The sequence below is a fragment of the Anomaloglossus baeobatrachus genome, chromosome 5 (genome assembly GCF_048569485.1).
Source record: "Anomaloglossus baeobatrachus isolate aAnoBae1 chromosome 5, aAnoBae1.hap1, whole genome shotgun sequence".
Classification (NCBI taxonomy): Eukaryota; Metazoa; Chordata; class Amphibia; order Anura; family Aromobatidae; genus Anomaloglossus; species Anomaloglossus baeobatrachus.
Genome location: NC_134357.1, coordinates 18,435,712 through 18,459,167, shown reverse-complemented (window position 1 = coordinate 18,459,167; position 23,456 = coordinate 18,435,712). Strand labels below are relative to the sequence as shown.

The following is a 23,456-nucleotide window of genomic DNA, read 5'->3' as shown; positions in this document are numbered from 1 at the left end:
CTGCTCTTCTTTGGGGACATCCTCTAGTTCTGCGAGATTCCTGATCATCTTGCATGTACTGCTACTGCTCTATCTTGGAGACATCTTCCAGTTCTGTGAGATTCCTGGCTTGTCTTGCATGCACTGCTCTTATTTGGAGACATCCTCTAGTTCTGCGAGATTCCTGATCATCTTGCATGCACTGCTCTTTCTTGGAGATGTCTTCCAGTTCTGTGAGATTCCTGGCTCTACTTGAATGCACTGCTCTTCCTTGGACACGTCTTCCAGTTCTGTGAGATTCCTGGCTCATCTTCCATGCACTGCTCTTCCTTGGAGACATTTTCCAGTTCTGTGAGATTCCTGGCTCATCTTCCATGCACTGCTCTTCCTTGGAGACATTTTCCAGTTCTGTGAGATTCCTGGCTCATCTTGCATGCACTGCTCTTCCTTGGAGACATGGATCATCTTCCAGTTCTGTGAGATTCCTGGCTCATCTTCCATGCACTGCTCTTCCTTGGAGATGTCTTCCATTTCTGTGAGATTCCTGGCTCATCTTCCATGCACTGCTCTTCCTTGGAGACGTCTTCCAGTTCTGTGAGATTCCTGGTGGTCTTGCATGCACTGATCTTCCTTGGAGATGTCTTCCAGTCCTGTGTGATTTCTGGCTTGTCTTCCATGCTCTGCTCTTCCTTGGAGACGTCTTCCAGTCCTGTGAGATTCCTGGCTTGTCTTCCATGCTCTGCTCTTCCTTGGAGACGTCTTCCAGATCTGTGAGATTGCTGGTTAGTCTTGCATGCTCTGCTTTTTTGAGGTATAGCCACAGATTTTCAATGATGTTCAGATCAGGGTCATTGTAAGGCCCATTGTAAAACCTTCAGCTTGTGCCTTTTGATGTCTATTGTGAATTTTTCCATGTGTTTAGGATCGTTATCCATTTGTAGAAGCATCTTCTTTTCTCCCGTTTTCAACTTTTGCACTTAGTACAAAATTCTTTGTTAGTGATGAAGCTTCCAGATGCCTCCTGTATGGAGACACTAGGCACGTGCATTGCTCATGTGAATTTTGGCCCATTCTTCTGCACACTCCTCACATCCTGCAGGTCCCGGCTCCTTCCATGATCTCTGATCTTTAGTTCCTTCCATACATTTTCTATTGGGTTCAGCTCAGGTGATCGGCTCAGCCATTCTAGCAGATTTATTTTTCTCTCTGAAACCAATTGAGTTTTTCCTCGGCCGTGTGTTTGCGATCATTGTCTTGTGAAATGTTTCATCTTCATCATCCTGGAGGATGGCAGCAGATGTTTATCAGGAATGTTTCTGTTCATTTGTCCCTTCATCTTTCTTTCCATTATATTAAGTTTCCCAGTGCCTTATGCTAAAAAAACAGCCCCACACAATGATGTTCCCACCTCCATACTTTAGGGGTGATTTGCCTTTTGGCCTCCAAACACGGTGTGTATTATGGCCTCCAAAGAGTTCAATTTTGATCTTATCTGGCCAGACTATGTTCTCTAGTATTTCACAGACTTGTCTAAATATTTTTGGGATAATTTTAAATGCTCTTGAATATGAATTTTCTTCAGCAGTTGAATCTTGCGTGGTGAGCATGCATACAGGAGCGTGCATACAGGAGCGTGCATACAGGAGCGTGCATACAGGCCATGAAGGGGGAGTGCAATACTTATTGTATTCTTTGGAACAATTAAAGCTGCTGATTCCAGATCTTTCTGTAGCTCTTCACAGGTGGTTTTGGGCTCTTGGACAACTCTTCTAATAATTATTTTCACTCGTCTGTCTGAAATCTTGTAGGAAGCACCTGGTCTTGGCCAGTTTATGGTGAAATGATTTTCTTTTCACTTCAGGAATTATGGTCACAACAATGCTCACTGGAACCTTCAATAGTTTAGAAATTCTTCTGTAACCAATGCCATTGGTATGTTTTGCAACAATAAGGTTGTGAAGATATTGAGACAGCTCACTGGTTTTACCCATCATGAGATGTTTCTTGTGTAGAACCTTGGTAATTAGACACCTTTATTGGCCATCAGTTGACCAGCTATTATCTGTCACTCAGTGGCAGCATTGCTTTCTAATTACTGAAAGATCTCACTTTCCATGACTTATTGCACCTCTCTACCCTCATGTGTTGAATAATTATTTCCTGTGTCATTTATCATTATTACACATATAATTTTTGGACATCTATGGTTTGATTTCTTTGGCTGTGTGGATTTAATGGGTTGTTACTGAGATCAGGTAAGAAATTAATGTCAATAGCACCTTTAGAAATATACAGTGGCATGCAAAAGTTTAGGCACCCCTGGTCAAATTACTGTTATTGTGAACAGTTAAGCAAGTCGAATATGAAATTATCTCTAAAAGGCAGAAAGTTAAAGATATAATATAATAATATTTATTCACTTATATAGCGCTATTAATTCCACAGCGCTTTACATACATTGGCAACACTGTCCCCATTGGGGCTCACAATTTAAATTCCCTATCAGTATGTCTTTGGAGTGTGGGAGGAAACCGGAGGAAACCCACGCAAACACGAGGAGAACATACAAACTCCTTGCAGATGTTGTCCTTGGTGGGACTAGAACCCAGGACCCCAGCGCTGCAAGGCTGCAGTGCTAACCACTGAGCCACCACAAGACTGCACTGCTAACCACTGAGCCACCACCATATATTTTCATGTTTTATATTTTTAAATTACCAAAAAAGAATTTGTTGAAGAATTTGTTAAAATGTTATTGAATCCATTCTTTCCTCTACCTGTGAAATGTTCCCTGTGCCATCGGCTGCAACATAACACCAAAACATGCTTGATCCACTCCCATGCTTAAAGGTTGGCGAGATATTCTTTTCCTGAAATTCTGTGCCCTTTTCTCTCCACACATACCTTTGAATATCGTGACCACAATTCTATTCTATTCTTTCGTTTGTGAACCCGGCCACACCCACACCTATTGCCAGTCCACATTATACATATATAGCCTGGGTCTCAGCTTCCCATACACGGTAAGTTTTTTAACTCTAAGAGAGGACACACATTAGCTAGGGACCCCAACATGAGAATACTGTGATGAGGTGTTGGGGCTCTGTTGCATTGATCAATTCAATAGCTAAATTTCTCCTTATTCTTAAAGTTAATGGCAGTAATGCAGATTCCATTGTCATATTTTCATTCTTACATATAGCTATTGTATTTTTCATGTCAGTATTCACACAGCAGTTTCTGCTATCCATTTATTCCCCTTGCACTGTCACTGGTGTGTAGCCCTTCTCTTTATAAAGTTATCTGAGCACACAAATCTTTAACGGTGTCCAAACTTTTGCATCGGACCATTTTCTTTTTTGGGAAAGATATATTTTTTTTTTATTTTTTTATTATTTTTTTTGCCTATAATACAAAGGAAATGTCTCATCTTTAACTTTCTGCCTTTTAGAGATCATTTCATCTTCAGTTTGCTTATCTGTTCACAATGACATTAATTTTGACCAAGGGTGCCCAAACTTTTGCATGTCACTGTATTTACTCAGAAAAATGGTGACGTTTTCAAGACTTAGTTCACCCACTGTACACATAAATATAGATAGATACAGTGCCATGCTAAAGTATTCAGCCCCGTTGAATTTTTCCACCTTTTCCCACATTTCAGGCTTCAAACATAAAGATAAAATGTTAATGTTCTGGTGAAGAATCAACAACAAGTGGACACAATTGTGAAGATGAACGATATTTATTGCTTATTTTAAACTTTTGTAAAAAATTAAAAACTGAAAATTGTGGCGTGCAATATTATTCATCCCCTGTAAGTTAATACTTTGTAGCACCACCTTTTCACCTTTTGCTGTGATTACAGCTGCAGTCTCTTGGGGTATGGGTCTATCAGATTTGCACATGGAGAGGCTGAAATTCTCGCCCATTCTTCCTTTGTAAACAGCTGGAGCTGAGTGAGGTTGGATGGAGGCGTTTGTGAACAGCAGTTTTCAGCTCTTTCCACAGATTCTCGATTGGGTTCAGGTCTGGACTGTGACTTGGCCATTCTAACACCTGGATACGTTTATTTGTGAACCATTCCATTGTAGATTTTGCTTTATGTTTGGGATCATTGTCTTGTTGGAAGACAAATCTCCGTCCCAGTCTCAGGTCTTTTGCAGACTCCAGCAGGTTTTCTTCAAGAATGGTCCTGTATTTGGCTCCATCCATCTTCCCATCAATTTTAACCATCTTCCCTGTCCCTGCTGAAGAAAAGCAGGCCCAAACCATAATGCTGCCACCACCATGTTTGACAGTGGGGATGGTGTGTTCAGGGTGATGAGCTGTGTTGCTTTTACGCCAAACATATCGTTTGGCATTGTGCCCAAATAGTTGGATTTTGGTTTCCTCTGAGCAGAGCCCCTTCTTCCACATGTTTGGTGTCTCCCAGGTGGCTTGTGGCAAACTTTAAACAACACTTTTTATGAATATCTTTGAGAAATGGCTTTCTTCTTGCCACTCTTCCATAAAGGCCAGATTTGTGCAGTGTAGACTGATTGTTGTCCTATGGACAGACTCTCCCACCTCAGCTGTAGATCTCTGCAGATCATCCAGAGGGATCATGGGCCTCTTGGCTGCATCTCTGATCAGTCTCCTCCTTGTGTGAGATGATAGTTTGGATGGACGGCCGGGTCTTGGTAGATTTGCAGTGGTATGATGCTCCTTCCATTTCAATATGAGCGCTTGCACAGGGCTTCTTGGGATGTTTAACGTTTTGGAAATCTTTTTGTAACCAAATCTGGCTTTAAACTTCTCCACAACAGTATCAAGGACCTGCCTGTTGTGTTCCTTGGTCTTCATGATGCTCTCTGCGCTTTACACAGAACCCTGAGACTATCACAGAGCAGGGGCATTTATACGGAGACTTGTTACACACAGGGGCTTATATTCATCATCATCAGTCATTTAGGACAACATTGGATCATTCAGAGATCCTCAATCACCTTCTGGAGTGAGTTTGTAGCACTGAAAGTAAAGGGGATGAATAATATTGCACGCCCCAATTTTCAGTTATTTATTTTTTACAAAAGTTTAACATAAGCAATAAATGTCATCATCATCATCATAGTATCATCATAGTTTTTAAGGTTGAAGGGAGACTCTAAGGGGCACTTTGCACACTGCGACATCGCAGGTGCGATGTCGGTGGGGTCAAATTGAAAGTGACGCACATCCGGCATCGCATGCGACATCGCAGTGTGTAAAGCCTGGATGATACGATTAACCAGCGCAAAAGCGTCGTAATCGTATCATCGGTGCAGCGTCGGCGTAATTCATAATTACGCTGACGCAATGGTCCGATGTTGTTCCTCGCTCCTGCGGCAGCACACATCGCTGTGTGTGAAGTCGCAGGAGCGAGGAACATCTCCTACCGGCCTCACTGCGGCTTCCGTAGGATATGCGGAAGGAAGAAGGTGGGCAGGATGTTTACATCCTGCTCATCTCCGCCCCTCCGCTCTGATTGGCCGCCTACCGTGTGACGTCGCAGTGACGCCGCACGACCCGCCCCCTTAACAAGGAGGCGGGTCGCCGGCCACAGGGACGTCGCACGGCAGGTGAGTGTGTGTGTGAAGCTGGCGTAGCGATAACTTTCGCTACGCCAGCTATCACCACATATCGCTGCTGCGACGGGGGCGGGCACTATCGCACTCGGCATCGCAGCATCGGCCTGCGATGTCGTAGTGTGCAAAGCCCGCCTAAGTCCATCTAGTTCAACCTGTAGCCTAACATGTTGATCCAGAGGAAGGCAAAAAAAACCCCAATGTGTCAAACAAGTTCCAATGGGGAAAAAATGTCCTTCCTGACTCCACATCCGGCAATCAGACTAGTTCCCTGGATCAACACCCTGTCATAAAATCTAATATACATAACTGGTAATATTATATAATATATATAATAATGTCATTCAACTTCACAATTGTGTCACTTGTTGTTGATTCTTCCACAAAAAATTAATATGTTTCATCTTTATATTTGAAGCCTGAAATGTGGGAAAAGGTTGAAAAGGTCACGAGGGGGCTGAATACTTTCGCAAGGCACTGTAGATAGATAGATAGATAGAGGGATAGATAGATAAAGGGATAGATAGATAGAGGGATAGATAATAGATAGATAGATAGATAGATAGATAGATAGATAGATAGATAGATAGATAGAGGGATAGATAGATAGATAGATAGATAGATAGATAGAGGGATAGATAGAGGGATAGATAGATAGATAGAGGGATAGATAGATAGAGGGATAGATAGATAGAGGGATAGATAGATAGAGGGATAGATAGATAGATAGATAGATAGATAGATAGATAGATAGATAGATGGATGAATAGATAGATAGATAGATAGATAGATAGATAGATAGATAGATAGATAGATAGATAGATAGATAGATAGATAGATAGATAGATAGATAGAGGAATAGATAGATAGAGGGATAGAGGGATAGATAGATAGATAGAGGGATAGATAGATAGAGGGATAGATAGATAGAGGGATAGAGGGATATATAGATAGATAGAGGGATAGATAGAGGGATAGATAGATAGATAGAGGGATAGATAATAGATAGATAGAGGGATAGAGGGATAGATAGATAGAGGGATAGAGGGATAGATAGATAGATAGAGGGATAGATAGATAGATAGATAGATAGATGGATGAATAGATAGATAGATAGAGGAATAGATAGATAGAGGGATAGAGGGATAGATAGATAGATAGAGGGATAGATAGATAGAGGGATAGAGGGATAGATAGATAGAGGGATAGATAGATAGATAGAGGGATAGAGGGATAGATAGATAGATAGATAGAGGGATAGATAGATAGAGGGATAGAGGGATAGATAGATAGAGGGATAGATAGATAGAGGGATAGAGGGATAGATAGATAGAGGGATAGATAGAGGGATAGATAGATAGATAGATAGAGGGATAGATAGATAGATAGAGGGATAGATAATAGATAGATAGAGAGGATAGAGGGATAGATAGATAGAGGGATAGAGGGATAGATAGATAGAGGGATAGAGGGATAGATAGATAGATAGATAGATAGAGAGATAGATAATAGATAGATAGATAGAGGGATAGATAGAGGGATGGATAGATAATAGATAGATAGAGGGATAGATAGATAGATAGATAGATAGAGGGATAGATAGATAGATAGATAGATAGATAGATAGATAGAGGGATAGATAGATAGATAGATAGCTAGAGGGATAGATGGATAGATAGATAGATAGATAGATAGATAGATAGATAGATAGATAGAGGGATAGATAATAGATAGATAGAGGGATAGATAGATAGAGGGATAGATAGATAGAGGGATAGATGGATAGATAGATAGATAGATAGATAGATAGAGGGATAGATAATAGATAGATAGAGGGATAGATAGATAGAGGGATAGATAGATAGATAGAGGGATAGATATTAGATACATGATGTGAGCATAGATAAACAAATAGATCAAATATACATAGATGAATAAATAGTACCGTATATTGATACATGGATATAAAGACACGCAGATAAATAAAAATATATCTTGATAAATGGATCCAAGATTGAATCGATATATAATCCCTTTATCTTTTCCCATAGGAGGTGAAGGGGCAGCACTGGACTGGAAAGGGTTACAAGATGCAGACCAAGGAACAATGGAGAACAGCTCGGTCCATGGAAGCAGCACGCACAGACCATCCAACGAGGTACCGCTTTGTGTATGGCGCCCTTCATGTAGGGTCCTGGCGCTGGAGGTGTGAATGTATTTATCCGCCATACTTTCCATTGCGCTGTAGGTTTTGCCATTTATTTTTGGAATAATTATTGGTGTAATTTGCGCCCCCCCTGATTGATGATACATAATATATGTGGGTGTTTTTCTCGGTCCTGTACACCTGGTCAGGATCCGCTGCATTTCACTTGTCAGCACATTTTCTTCCATTATTTTTCCATAGTAAGTTACAGCAGAATCTCAAATAGCACAGAGAGCTCTGCACAGCTGCGGATGTGGGTCATAAGCTCATACATGGATACATACTGTAGATTGATAGACACTCGCCTCAACATTGAAACGGCAACATCGAGAAGGAAACGTCATGAAAGTATGGAAATCTCAGGATCTACAGACTGTTACTGATCTGCAAATGAGGAAACAAAGGAAACAGAAGATTCAAACATCTTGATTTATTCGTTCTGAAATATGAGTGTGACGCACAGCAATCTCGGTACTTCCAACCTCGGGGGCTGAGGATAGTAATGGTCATCTGAGGAAGGTTCTGCCGCTGAATGCACATGGGCGAATCAGCAAGATCCGCTGCTAACAGCTTCTGTGTATCACCGACCGATCATGTTCCAAATGTGATCGATGGGAGACAAGTCCAAAGAGGCTGCAGCCATGGAGGACAAATCCAGAGACGCTGCAGCCATGAGAGACTAGTCCGGAGACGTTGCAGCCATGGAAAACAAGTTCAAAGATGCTGCAGCCATGGGAGACAAGTCCAGAGATACTGCAGCCATGGGAGACAAGTCCAGAGATGCTGCAGCCATGGGAAACAAGTCCAGAGATGCTGCAGCCATGGGAGACAAGTCCAGAGATGCTGCAGCCATAGGAGACAAGTCCAGAGATGCTGCAGCCATGGGAGACAAGTCCGGAGACGCTGAAGTGACGAGAGATGTCTGAGTCGCTAAAGACATGGGAGACAAGTCCAGAGCTGCAGCGTCTCCAGAATTGTCTCCCATGGCTGCAGTGTCTCCACACTTGTCTCCATGGCATACAGCATCTCCATACTTGTCTCTCATGGCTGTAGCATCTCCGGACCTGTCTCATATGGCTGAAGCATCTCCAGAATTGTCTCCCGTGGCTGCAGTGTCTCCACACTTGTCTCCCATGGCATGGAGCATCTCCGCACTTGTCTCCCATGGCTGTAGCATCTCCAGAATTGTCTCCCATGGCTGCAGCATCTCTGGACTTGTCTCATATGGCTGCAGCATATCCATACTTGTCTCCATGGCATGCAGCATCTCCGTACTTGTCTCCCATGGCTGTAGCATCTCCGGACTTGTCTCATATGGCTGCAGCATATCCAGAATTGTCTCCAATGACTGCAGCATCTCTGGACTTGTCTCCCATGGCTGCAGCATCTCTGGACTTGTTTCCCATGGCTGCAGCATCTCTGGACTTGTCTCCCATGGCTGCAGCATCTCTGGACTTGTCTCCCATGGCTGCAGCATCTCCGCACTTGTCTCCCATGGCCGCAGCATCTCCGCACTTGTCTCCCATGGCTGCAGCATCTCCGCACTTGTCTCCCATGGCTGCAGCATCTCTGGACTTGTCTCCCATGGCTGCAGCATCTCCAGACTTGTCTCCCATGGCTGCAGCATCTCCAGACTTGTCTCCCATGGCTGCAGCATCTCCAGACTTGTGTCCCATGACTGCAGCATCTTCAGATTTGTCTCCCATGACTGCAGCCTCTCTGGACTTGTCTTCCATCACTGACATCTTGGAAGTCATTGGTCGGTATTGCAAAGAGAACTGCCAGTAGCGGATCTTGATGATTTACCCAAGCAAATTCAGCTGCAGAACAATCCTCAGATAACCAACATTTAACAAGTAACAGAATTTGGCCCCACAGTGGTAGAACAATTAGATTTTTGCTATTTGCCTCTTCTCTTTTTTGTGTGATAACATAGACTGATTATAGATTAAAGAGGTTCAATAGAAAACATCAAAAGCAGATGTGAAGAATGTCATATAAAGAACATGGAAAACTTACAATGTGCACCGTATTTATCAATTAACTGTATCAATTAACATACTGTACCAAATATTGAAATTCCAACATAACATTCATTCTTTGTTTAGAGTATAAGGCCAAAAGTGGACTGTTATATTCTTATTCATAGGAGCAGTATTATAGTAGTTATATTCTGTACACAGGGACAGTATAATAGTACTTATATTCTTGTACATAGGGGCAGTATTATAGTAGTTATATTCTGTACACAGGGACAGTATAATAGTACTTATATTCTTGTACATAGGGGCAGTATTATAATAGTTATATTCTTGTACATCAGGGCAGTATTATAGTAGTTATATTCTTGTACATAGAGGTATTATAGTAGTTATATTTTTGTACATAGGGGGCAGTATTATATAGTAGTTATATTACTGTACATAGAGGCAGTATTATAGTAATTATATTCTTGTACATAGGGGCAGTATTATAGTAGTTATATTCTTGTACATAGGAGCAGTATTATAGTAGTTATATTCTTGTACATAGGGGGCAGTATTATAGTAGTTATATTCTTGAACATAGAGGCAGTATTATAGTAGTTATATTCTTGTACATAGGGGGCAGTATTATAGTAGTTATATTCTTGTACATAAGAGCAGTATTATAGTAGTTATATTCTTGTACATAGGGGCAGTATTATAGTAGTTATATTCTTGTACATAGGAACAGTATTATAGTAGTTATATTCTTGTATATAGAGGGGCAGTATTATAGTAGTTATATTCTTGTATATAGGGGCAGTATTATAGCAGTTATATTCTTGTACATAGGGGCAGTATTATAGTAGTTATATTCTTGTACATAGGAGCAGTATTATAGTAGTTATATTCTTGTATATAGAGGAGCAGTATTATAGCAGTTATATTCTTGTACATAGGGGTAGTATTATAGTAGTTATATTCTTGTATATAGGGGCAGTATTATAGTAGTTATATTCTTGTATATAGAGGGGCAGTATTATAGTTTTTATATTCTTGTACATAGGGGCAGTATTATAGTAGTTATATTCTTGTACATAGGGGGCAGTATTATATTAGTTATATTCTTGTACATAGGGGCAGTATTATAGTAGTTATATTCTTGTACATAGGGGCAGTATTATAGTAGTTATATTCTTGTAGATAGGGGCAGTATTATAGTAATTATATTCTTGTACGTAGGGGCAGTATTACAGTAGTTATATTCTTGTACATAGGGGCAGTATTATAGTAGGTATATTCTTGTACATGGGGGCAGTATTATCGTAGTTATATTCTTGTATATAGGAGCAGTATTATAGTAGTTATATTCTTGTACATAGGGGGCAGTATTATAGTAGTTATATTCTTGTACATAGGGGGCAGTATTATAGTAGTTATATTCTTGTATATAGGAGCAGTATTATAGTAGTTATATTCTTGTATATAGGGGCAGTATTATAGCAGTTATATTCTTGTATATAGGGGCAGTATTATAGTAGTTATATTCTTGTACATAGGGGCAGTATTATAGTAGTTATATTCTGTACACAGGGACAGTATAATAGTACTTATATTCTTGTACATAGGGGCAGTATTATAATAGTTATATTCTTGTACATCAGGGCAGTATTATAGTAGTTATATTCTTGTACATAGAGGTATTATAGTAGTTATATTTTTGTACATAGGGGGCAGTATTATATAGTAGTTATATTACTGTACATAGAGGCAGTATTATAGTAATTATATTCTTGTACATAGGGGCAGTATTATAGTAGTTATATTCTTGTACATAGGAGCAGTATTATAGTAGTTATATTCTTGTACATAGGGGGCAGTATTATAGTAGTTATATTCTTGAACATAGAGGCAGTATTATAGTAGTTATATTCTTGTACATAGGGGGCAGTATTATAGTAGTTATATTCTTGTACATAAGAGCAGTATTATAGTAGTTATATTCTTGTACATAGGGGCAGTATTATAGTAGTTATATTCTTGTACATAGGAACAGTATTATAGTAGTTATATTCTTGTATATAGAGGGGCAGTATTATAGTAGTTATATTCTTGTATATAGGGGCAGTATTATAGCAGTTATATTCTTGTACATAGGGGCAGTATTATAGTAGTTATATTCTTGTACATAGGAGCAGTATTATAGTAGTTATATTCTTGTATATAGAGGAGCAGTATTATAGCAGTTATATTCTTGTACATAGGGGTAGTATTATAGTAGTTATATTCTTGTATATAGGGGCAGTATTATAGTAGTTATATTCTTGTATATAGAGGGGCAGTATTATAGTTTTTATATTCTTGTACATAGGGGCAGTATTATAGTAGTTATATTCTTGTACATAGGGGGCAGTATTATATTAGTTATATTCTTGTACATAGGGGCAGTATTATAGTAGTTATATTCTTGTACATAGGGGCAGTATTATAGTAGTTATATTCTTGTAGATAGGGGCAGTATTATAGTAATTATATTCTTGTACGTAGGGGCAGTATTACAGTAGTTATATTCTTGTACATAGGGGCAGTATTATAGTAGGTATATTCTTGTACATGGGGGCAGTATTATCGTAGTTATATTCTTGTATATAGGAGCAGTATTATAGTAGTTATATTCTTGTACATAGGGGGCAGTATTATAGTAGTTATATTCTTGTACATAGGGGGCAGTATTATAGTAGTTATATTCTTGTATATAGGAGCAGTATTATAGTAGTTATATTCTTGTATATAGGGGCAGTATTATAGCAGTTATATTCTTGTATATAGGGGCAGTATTATAGTAGTTATATTCTTGTACATAGGGGCAGTATTATAGTAGTTATATTCTGTACACAGGGACAGTATAATAGTACTTATATTCTTGTACATAGGGGCAGTATTATAATAGTTATATTCTTGTACATCAGGGCAGTATTATAGTAGTTATATTCTTGTACATAGAGGTATTATAGTAGTTATATTTTTGTACATAGGGGGCAGTATTATATAGTAGTTATATTACTGTACATAGAGGCAGTATTATAGTAATTATATTCTTGTACATAGGGGCAGTATTATAGTAGTTATATTCTTGTACATAGGAGCAGTATTATAGTAGTTATATTCTTGTACATAGGGGGCAGTATTATAGTAGTTATATTCTTGAACATAGAGGCAGTATTATAGTAGTTATATTCTTGTACATAGGGGGCAGTATTATAGTAGTTATATTCTTGTACATAAGAGCAGTATTATAGTAGTTATATTCTTGTACATAGGGGCAGTATTATAGTAGTTATATTCTTGTACATAGGAACAGTATTATAGTAGTTATATTCTTGTATATAGAGGGGCAGTATTATAGTAGTTATATTCTTGTATATAGGGGCAGTATTATAGCAGTTATATTCTTGTACATAGGGGCAGTATTATAGTAGTTATATTCTTGTACATAGGAGCAGTATTATAGTAGTTATATTCTTGTATATAGAGGAGCAGTATTATAGCAGTTATATTCTTGTACATAGGGGTAGTATTATAGTAGTTATATTCTTGTATATAGGGGCAGTATTATAGTAGTTATATTCTTGTATATAGAGGGGCAGTATTATAGTTTTTATATTCTTGTACATAGGGGTAGTATTATAGTAGTTATATTCTTGTACATAGGGGGCAGTATTATATTAGTTATATTCTTGTACATAGGGGCAGTATTATAGTAGTTATATTCTTGTACATAGGGGCAGTATTATAGTAGTTATATTCTTGTAGATAGGGGCAGTATTATAGTAATTATATTCTTGTACGTAGGGGCAGTATTACAGTAGTTATATTCTTGTACATAGGGGCAGTATTATAGTAGGTATATTCTTGTACATGGGGGCAGTATTATCGTAGTTATATTCTTGTATATAGGAGCAGTATTATAGTAGTTATATTCTTGTACATAGGGGGCAGTATTATAGTAGTTATATTCTTGTACATAGGGGGCAGTATTATAGTAGTTATATTCTTGTATATAGGAGCAGTATTATAGTAGTTATATTCTTGTATATAGGGGCAGTATTATAGCAGTTATATTCTTGTATATAGGGGCAGTATTATAGTAGTTATATTCTTGTACATAGGGGCAGTATTATAGTAGTTATATTACTGTACATAGGGGCAGTATTATAGTAATTATATTCTTGTAGATAGGGGCAGTATTATAGTAATTATATTCTTGTACGTAGGGGCAGTATTACAGTAGTTATATTCTTGTACATAGGGGCAGTATTATAGTAGGTATATTCTTGTACATAGGAGCAGTATTATAGTAATTATATTTTTGTACAAAGGGGCTGAATTACATTAGTTCTGTTCTTCTACAGATGGTGCAGAAGACATTGTGTCAGTATTATAGCAGTTATACGGTATTTTGTTACAGTCTATTTCTATCTATAGGTGTCAGGCTCTAGCTTTTTTATACCTTCAGTATATAGTTGTAGTAAGTGAAACAAGGTATTTTGAGTTTAATGTTTTTAATTCTGGTTGTACAGAAACACTAGAAGAGATTGATATTACGGTGCAGAGCATGATGGCATCCAGACCTTATATCTCAGGCTCTCGCAACCTTCAATCTCCTTTCTGGTTGTAGATTGACCTTGAATTTAGGTGTTAAATTTAATACATTGTCAGAATGCTCTGTGATTACAAAAGATTAAGTTTTACAGTGTTATTGTCAGCATCTGCAAAGCAAAAGCCAATATAATTATATACAGGAGAGGCCCAGGTTATACCGGCTGTACATATATAATTATATACAGGAGATACCCAGGTTATACCAGCTGTACATATATAATTATATACAGGAGATGTCCAGGTTATACCAGCTGTACATATATAATTATATACAGGAGATACCCAGGTTATACCGGCTGTACATATATAATTATATACAGGAAATGCCCAGGTTATACCGGCTGTACATATATAATTATACACAGGAGATGCCCAGGTTATACCAGCTGTACATATATAATTATATACAGGAGATGCCCAGGTTATACCGGCTGTACATATATAATTATACACAGGAGATACCCAGGTTATACCGGCTGTACATATATAATTATATACAGGAAATGCCCAGGTTATACCGGCTGTACATATATAATTATACACAGGAGATGCCCAGGTTATACCGGCTGTACATATATAATTATACACAGGAGATACCCAGGTTATACCGGCTGTACATATATAATTATATACAGGAAATGCCCAGGTTATACCGGCTGTACATATATAATTATATACAGGAGATACCCAGGTTATACCAGCTGTACATATATAATTATATACAGGAGATGCCCAGGTTATAGCAGCTGTACATATATAATTATATACCGGAGATGCCCAGGTTATACCAGCCGTACATATATAATTATATACAGGAGATGCCCAGGTTATACCAGCTGTACATATATAATTATATACAGGAGATACCCAGGTTATACCGGCTGTACATATATAATTATATACAGGAGATGCCCAGGTTATACCGGCTGTACATATATAATTATATACAGGAGATGCCCAGGTTATACCGGCTGTACATATATAATTATATACAGGAGATGCCCAGGTTATATCGGCTGTACATATATAATTATATACAGGAGATGCCCAGGTTATACCGGCTGTACATATATAATTATATACAGGAGATGTCCAGGTTATACCAGCTGTACATATATAATTATATACAGGAGATGCCCAGGTTATACCGGCTGTACATATATAATTATATATAGGAGATGCCCAGGTTATACCGGCTGTACATATATAATTATATATAGGAGATGCCCAGGTTATACCGGCTGTACATATATAATTATATACAGAAGATGCCCAGGTTATACCGGCTGTACATATATAATTATATACAGGAGATGTCCAGGTTATACCAGCTGTACATATATAATTATATACAGGAGATGCCCAGGTTATACCAGCTGTACATATATAATTATATACAGGAGATACCCAGGTTATACCAGCTGTACATATATAATTATATACAGGAGATGCCCAGGTTATAGCAGCTGTACATATATAATTATATACAGGAGATGCCCAGGTTATACCGGCTGTACATATATAATTATATACAGGAGATGCCCAGGTTATACCGGCTGTAGATATATAATTATATACAGGAGATGTCCAGGTTATACCAGCTGTACATATATAATTATATACAGGAGATGTCCAGGTTATTCCGGCTGTACATATATAATTATATATAGGAGATGCCCAGGTTATACCGGCTGTACATATATAATTATATACAGGAGATGCCCAGGTTATACCGGCTGTACATATATAATTATATACAGAAGATGCCCAGGTTATACCAGCTGTACATATATAATTATATACAGGAGATGCCCGGGTTATACCGGCTGTACATATATAATTATATACAGGACATGCCCAGGTTATACCAGCTGTACATATATAATTATATACTGGAGATGCCCAGGTTATACCAGCTGTACATATATAATTATATACAGGAGATGCCCGGGTTATACCGGCTGTACATATAAAATTATATACAGGAGATGCCCAGGTTATACCAGCTGTACATATATAATTATATACAGGAGATGCCCAGGTTATACCGGCTGTACATATATAATTTTATACAGGAGATGCCCAGGTTATACCAGCTGTACATATATAATTATATACAGGAGATGCCCAGGTTATACCGGCTGTACATATATAATTATGTACAGGAGATGCCTAGGTTATACCGGCTGTACATATATAATTATATACAGGAGATGCCTAGGTTATACCGGCTGTACATATATAATTATATACAGGAGATGTCCAGGTTATACCGGCTGTACATATATAATTATATACAGGAGATGCCCAGGTTATACCAGCTGTACATATATAATTATATACAGGAGATGCCCGGGTTATACCGGCTGTACATATATAATTATATACAGGAGATGCCCAGGTTATACCGGCTGTACATATATAATTATATACAGGAGATGCCCAGGTTATACCAGCTGTACATATATAATTATATACAGGAGATGTCCAGGTTATACCGGCTGTACATATATAATTATATACAGGAGATGCCCGGGTTATACTAGCTGTACATATATAATTATATACAGGAGATGTCCAGGTTATACCGGCTGTACATATATAATTATATACAGGAGATGCCCAGGTTATACCGGCTGTACATATATAATTATATACAGGAGATGCCCAGGTTATACCGGCTGTACATATATAATTATATACAGGAGATGCCCGGGTTATACCGGCTGTACATATATAATTATATACAGGAGATGTCCAGGTTATACCAGCTGTACATATATAATTATATACAGGAGATGCCCAGGTTATAACGGCTGTACATATATAATTATATACAGGAGATGCCCAGGTTATACCAGCTGTACATATATAATTATATACAGGAGATGCCCAGGTTATACCGGCTGTACATATATAATTATATACAGGAGATGTCCAGGTTATACCAGCTGTACATATATAATTATATACAGGAGATGTCCAGGTTATACCGGCTGTACATATATAATTATATACAGGAGATGCCCAGGTTATACCGGCTGTACATATATAATTATATACAGGAGATGCCCAGGTTATACCAGCTGTACATATATAATTATATATATATATATATATATATATATATATATATATATATATATATATATATATATATATATCTATATATATAAAAGTTTTGCAGTGTTCTCTTAATTTTTACCAAAGCTGTATATATATAAATATTTATCCGTTAATGTAATAACGTAAGTAAGCGACTGGCTGTATATATATATATATATTATACACAGTAAAGACCAAAAGTTTGGACACACCTTCTCATCTCTAGAACAACTGTTAAGAGGAGACTTTGTGCAGCAGCCTTCATGGTAAAATAGCTGCTAGGAAACCTCTGCTAAGGACAGGAACAAGCAGAAGAGACTTGTTTGGGTAAAGAACACAAGGAATGGACGTTAGACCAGTGGAAATCTGTGCTTTGGTCTGATGAGTCCAAATTTGAGATCTTTGGATCCAACCACCGTGTCTTTGTAGAAAAGGTGAACGGATGGACTCTACATGGCTGGTTCCCACCGTGAAGCATGGAGGAGGAGGTGTGATGGTGTGGGGGGCTTTGCTGGTGACACTGTTGGGGATTTATTCAAAATTGAAGGCATACTGAACCAGCATGGCTACCACAGCATCTTGCAGCGGCGTGCTATTCCATCCGGTTTGCGTTTAGTTGGACCATCATTTATTTTTCAACAGGACAATGACCCCAAACACCCCCCCAGGCTGTGTAAGGGCTATGTGACTAAGAAGGAGAGTGATGGGTTGCTACGCCAGATGACCTGGCCTCCACAATCACCAGACCTGAACCCAATCGAGATGGTTTGGGGTGAGCTGGACCGCAGAGTGAAGGCAAAAGGGCCAACAAGTGCTAAGCATCTCTGGGAACTCCTTCAAGACTGTTGGAAAACCATTTCCGGTGACTGCCTCTTGAAGCTCATCAAGAGAATGCCAAGAGTGTGCAAAGCAGTAATCAAAGCAGAAGGTGGCTACTGTGAAGAGCCTAGAATATAAGACATATTTTCAGTTGTTTCACACTTTTTTGTTAAGTATTTCATTCCACATGTGGTAATTCATAGTGTTGATGCCTTCAATGTCAATCTACAATTTTTAGAATCATGAAAATGAAGAAAACTCTTTGAATGAGAAGGTGTCCAAACTTTTGGTCTTTACTGTATATATATATATATATATATATATATATATATATATATGTACAGAGTATATGTGTATACATATATGTGTGTAAATATATATATACTAGGTGTAACACCCGAGCGTTGCCCGGGATAGTAACTGTCTCTCTCCCAGTCTCTGTCTGTGTCTTTCTTTGTCTGTCTGTTTCTATCTCTCTGTCTGTATTTGTATCAGTCTATCTCTCTCTATCTCTGTGTCTGTCTCTATATGTGTGTCTGTCTCTCTCTTTCCCCGTCTATCTCTTTCCCCGTCTGTCTCTTTCCCAGTCTCTTTGCCCGTTTGTGTCTTTGCCCGTCTGTCTCTTTACCCGTCTGTCTCTTTCCAGGGCTGTCTCTTTGCCCGTCTGTCTCTTTGCCCGTCTGTCCCTTTCCAGGGCTGTCTCTTTCCAGGGCTGTCTCTTTCCAGGACTGTCTCTTTGCGGGTCTGTCTCTTTGCCCGTCTGTCCCTTTCCAGGGCTGTCTCTTTCCAGGGCTGTCTCTTTCCAGGGCTGTCTATTTCCAGGGCTGTCTGTTTGCCTATCTGTGTCTTTGCCCATCTTTCTCTTTCCAAGTCTGTCTCTTTGCCCGTCTGTCTCTTTGCCTGGTCTGTCTCTTTGCCTGGTCTGTCTCTTTGCCCATCTGTCTCTTTGCACGTCTGTCTCTTTCCAGGGCTGTCTCTTTGCCCGTCTGTCTCTTTGTCCGTCTGTCTCTTTGCCCATCTGTCTCTTTCCAGGTCTGTCTCTTGCCAGGTCTGTCTCTTTGCCCGTCTGTCTTTTTCCAGGTCTGTCTCTTTCCAGGTCTGTCTCTTGCCAGGTCTGTCTCTTTGCCCGTCTGTCTCTTTGCCTGTCTGTCTCTTTCCAGGGCTGTCTCTTTCCAGGGCTGTCTCTTTGCCCATCTGTGTCTTTGCCCATCTGTGTCTTTGCCCATCTTTCTCTTTCCAAGTCTGTCTCTTTGCCCGTCTGTCTTTTTCCAGGTCTGTCTCTTTGCCCGGTCTGTCTCTTTGCCCGTCTGTCTCTTTACCCATCTGTCTCTTTTGCCTGTCTGTCTCTTTCCAGGGCTGTCTCTTTGCCCGTCTGTCTCTTTGTCCGGCTGTCTCTTTGTCCGGCTGTTTTTTGTGCTGGGCTGTCTCTTTCCCGGTCTGTCTTTTTCCCGTTCTGTCTTTTTCCCGGGCTCTCTCTTTTCCCGGCTGTCTCTTTTCCCATCTGTCTCTTTGCCCGGCTGTCTTTTTTGCTGGGCTGTCTCTTTCCAGGGCTGTCTCTTTCCCGGCTGTCTCTTTCCTGGTTTGTCTTTTTCCCAGTCTGTCTTTTTCCTGGGCTGTCTCTTTGCCCGTCTGCCTCTTTGCCCGTCTGTCTCTTTGTCCGGCTGTCTTTTTTGCTGGGCTGTCTCTTTCCCCGTCTGTCTCTTTCCTCATCTGTCTCTTTCCCCGTCTGTCTCTTTCCAGGTCTGTCTCTTTCCAGGTCTGTCTCTTTCCCCGTCTGTCTCTTTCCAGGGCTGTCTCTTTCCAGGGCTGTCTGTTTGCCCATCTGTGTCTTTGCCCATCTTTCTCTTTCCAAGTCTGTCTCTTTGCCCATCTGTCTCTTTACCCGTCTGTCTCTTTGCCCGTCTGCCTCTTTGCCCGTCTGTCTCTTTCCAGGGCTGTCTTTTTCCAGGGCTGTCTCTTTCCAGGTCTGTCTCTTTCCAGGTCTGTTCTTTGCCCGTCTGTCTCTTTGCCCGTCTGTCTCTTTGCCCGTCTGTCTCTTTCCCGGGCTGTCTCTTTTCCCGGGCTGTCTCTTTTCCCATCTGTCTCTTTGCCCATCTGTCTCTTTGCCCGTCTGTCTCTTTGCCCGTTTGTCTCTTTGCCCGTCTGTCTCTTTCCAGGGCTGTCTCTTTTCGCGGCTGTCTCTTTTCCCGGCTGTCTCTTTGCCCGTCTGTCTCTTTCCCGGTCTGTCTCTTTCCCGGTCTGTGTTTTTCCCGTTCTGTCTTTTTCCCGGGCTGTCTCTTTGCCCGTCTGTCTCTTTGCCTGTCTGTCTCTTTGCCGGGCCGTCTCTTTGCCAGTCTGTCTCTTTTCATGTCTCTCTCTGTCTGTCTCTCTCTATCCGTCTCCCCACCGACATCATATTACCTCACACATAAGCTTCTTATACTAGCAGTTTATTTTGTTCCTATAGCAAACACTGACAGTTGCTATTAATAGCCTGCAGCTCCCAGCTCCATTCAGTTTAATGGAGGCAGGATTTTAGAGAGTAACTGTAAAGCGCGGGGTTAAATTTTCCCGTCAAAACATATGACAGTCTATGACGTTCCCTGGATCCCATGAGGCGTCTGTGCAAAATTTCGTGATTGTAAATGCAACCATGCGGATTCCTTTAGCGGACATACACACATACACACGCACATACTGTACATACATACACACGCGCATACATTCACTGAGCTTTATATATTAGATATTATAAACCCTATAAATGCCCCTTCAGAGCGTCCGCCATTAGAGGAGAATGATCTTAGACGCCTCCGATGTCTGATCTCACTGTTCGGGGATTGAGGTCTGGTCAGCAGCACAATGGGGCTCGGTAATTAGCGGGATATCTATGTCCTTTACATCATTTAACACTCATCTTCTGGGAAGGGACAAGGGACCACGGAGCCGGTCATGCAGAACAGCAGATAACAGACATTAAAGGCAGACAGCTTGGAGGGGAGAGGATGGCGGCACATCCTCCTCCATGTGTCACTGTGTGGCGGTGTCATTATGAGAGGAGCTGTGCGGTCATTTTCCGGGTATTGTTATAAGTCTGGGGGATCTACATGTTCTTTGCTTCTGCCGTTTTCACAAGATGCAGATAGAAGAGCATTCAATCTATATGTTAATTTTGGTCCGTATGTGTTAGGTTTCTCTATATATATACATATGAATATATACACAGAACACACCAAAGTATGAGGCATTGGTTGAGGCATAAATTCGGCCAGGATCAGGACATTATTATTGGGGGTGCTTGTGTAACACAGTCCCCAGTCGCACATAGTAAATGGGGGTCCTGGTTTGGGCTTTGAACTATGAAAGCTGAATATAGGAAATGAGTTGTTATGGTTTTGTCCCTGTTGTCGCCGTTGTAATTTCCTCCTTTATAAGATCAAATCATTTTACTCCTGGAATATTCTGATCTTCTTCATCCGTGTGCTGCAGTAACTGGATATTGTCACAAGCAGTCCTGTCCTAACTAATATCATCACATAAATGGACCGGTCACTTTCCCTCACAAGATCAGCACACTCATCTGCTGCTGCTCGTGACCCTGCTACCTCCTGTTATCACTCTGTTATTTTCCACTGGCTTCTATTCTCCATTCAGCCCTTCACTTACTTATATCATCACATGAATAGACAGGTCACTTTCCCTCACAAGATCAGCACACTCATCTCCTGCTGCTAGTGACCCTGCTACCTCCATTACGTAACTGTTTTATCACTCTGCTATCTTCCCCTTGATTCTATTCTCCTCCATTAAGTCCTTCCCTTACTTATATCATCACATGAAGGGACAGGTCACTTTCCATCACAAGCTCAGCACACTCATCTAATGCTGCTAATTACCATGCTCTCTCCAGTATGCAACCATGTTATCACGCTATTATCTTCCATTGGCTTCTGTTCTTACCATTCAGCTCTTCCATTACATATACAGTATAATCACATGACGGGACAGGTCACTTTCTCTCACAATATCAGCATACTCATCTCCTGCTGCTAATGACCCTGCTCCCTCCAGTATGTAACCATATTATCACTCGGTTATATTCCACTGGCTTATATTCGAGTCCATTCAGCCCTTCACTTACTTATATCATCACATGATGGGACAGGTCACTTTCCCTCATAAGATCAGCACACTCATCTCCTGCTGCTAATGACTCTGCTCCCCCAGTATGTAACCATGTTGTCACTCAGCTATCTTCCCCTTGCTCCTATTCTCTTCCATTCAGCCCTTCACTTACTAATATCATCATATGAAGGGACTGGTCACTTTTAGAGCAAAATGATTTGCACGACCCTCGTCTAATTGTAGCTCGACCAGAGCCTGAAATCCTTGATGCCCAATCCTGATTAGCAGGTGTGACATGATGTCATTGCTGCAGAGTGACGCATGCATGACATCATAACGAGCCTATTAATCTGAGACAAAGCAGGAATGCAAGTAAGTACAGGGTCGTTTACAAGGCTGTCTGGACTAATGATTTGGCCGCTAGACCAAGGTCCTGTGGATCAGTTTGCTCATCTCTACTCACTTTCCCTCATAAAACCAGCACACTCATCTCCTGCTGCTAGTGACCATGAATATTCCAGTCTGTACCTACCACTCTTTTATCTTCTACTTTCTTCCACTCTATTCATCTGATAATGTAGAGGCTGAATGAAGCAGACAGGTAATTTCCCCTGATAAGATCAGCACACTCATTTGCTGCTGCTAGTGACAATGCCCCTTCAAGTGCATAACTCTCAGTCTGTTATCTTCCACTTCATTCCCTTCACTTCCATTGAATCCTGCCCTTACTTACATCCTCACATGGACAGGTCAGTTTCTCTCACAAGATCAGCAAACTCATCTTCCTCAGCTGGTATCTATGGGCCTTCCAATATTTGATTCCATTATATCATAAACTAAATAGACAAGTCACTTCCCCTGATAAGATCAGCACACTCATCTCCTGCTGCTAGAGACCATGCTTCTTCCAGTCTGTAGCTCTCACTCTTTTATCTGCCACTTGCTTCATCTCTGCTCCATTCAGCCCTGCCCATAATTACAGTATCATATGCACATGAACAGATGGTCGCT

General features: G+C 40.1%; 1 protein-coding gene across 3 annotated transcripts in view; it reads left to right on the top strand.

Annotated features, from left to right (window-relative positions):
- FAM131B (family with sequence similarity 131 member B) overlaps positions 1-23,456 on the top strand; it is a 150,623-nt gene that overhangs the window by 31,683 nt on the left and 95,484 nt on the right. For all 3 annotated transcript variants that reach the window (XM_075348243.1, XM_075348242.1, XM_075348241.1), the window contains exon 2: positions 7,637-7,743. In XM_075348243.1, coding sequence (XP_075204358.1) covers positions 7,637-7,743 — 107 coding nt within the window. The remainder of the gene's footprint in view (positions 1-7,636; positions 7,744-23,456) is intronic.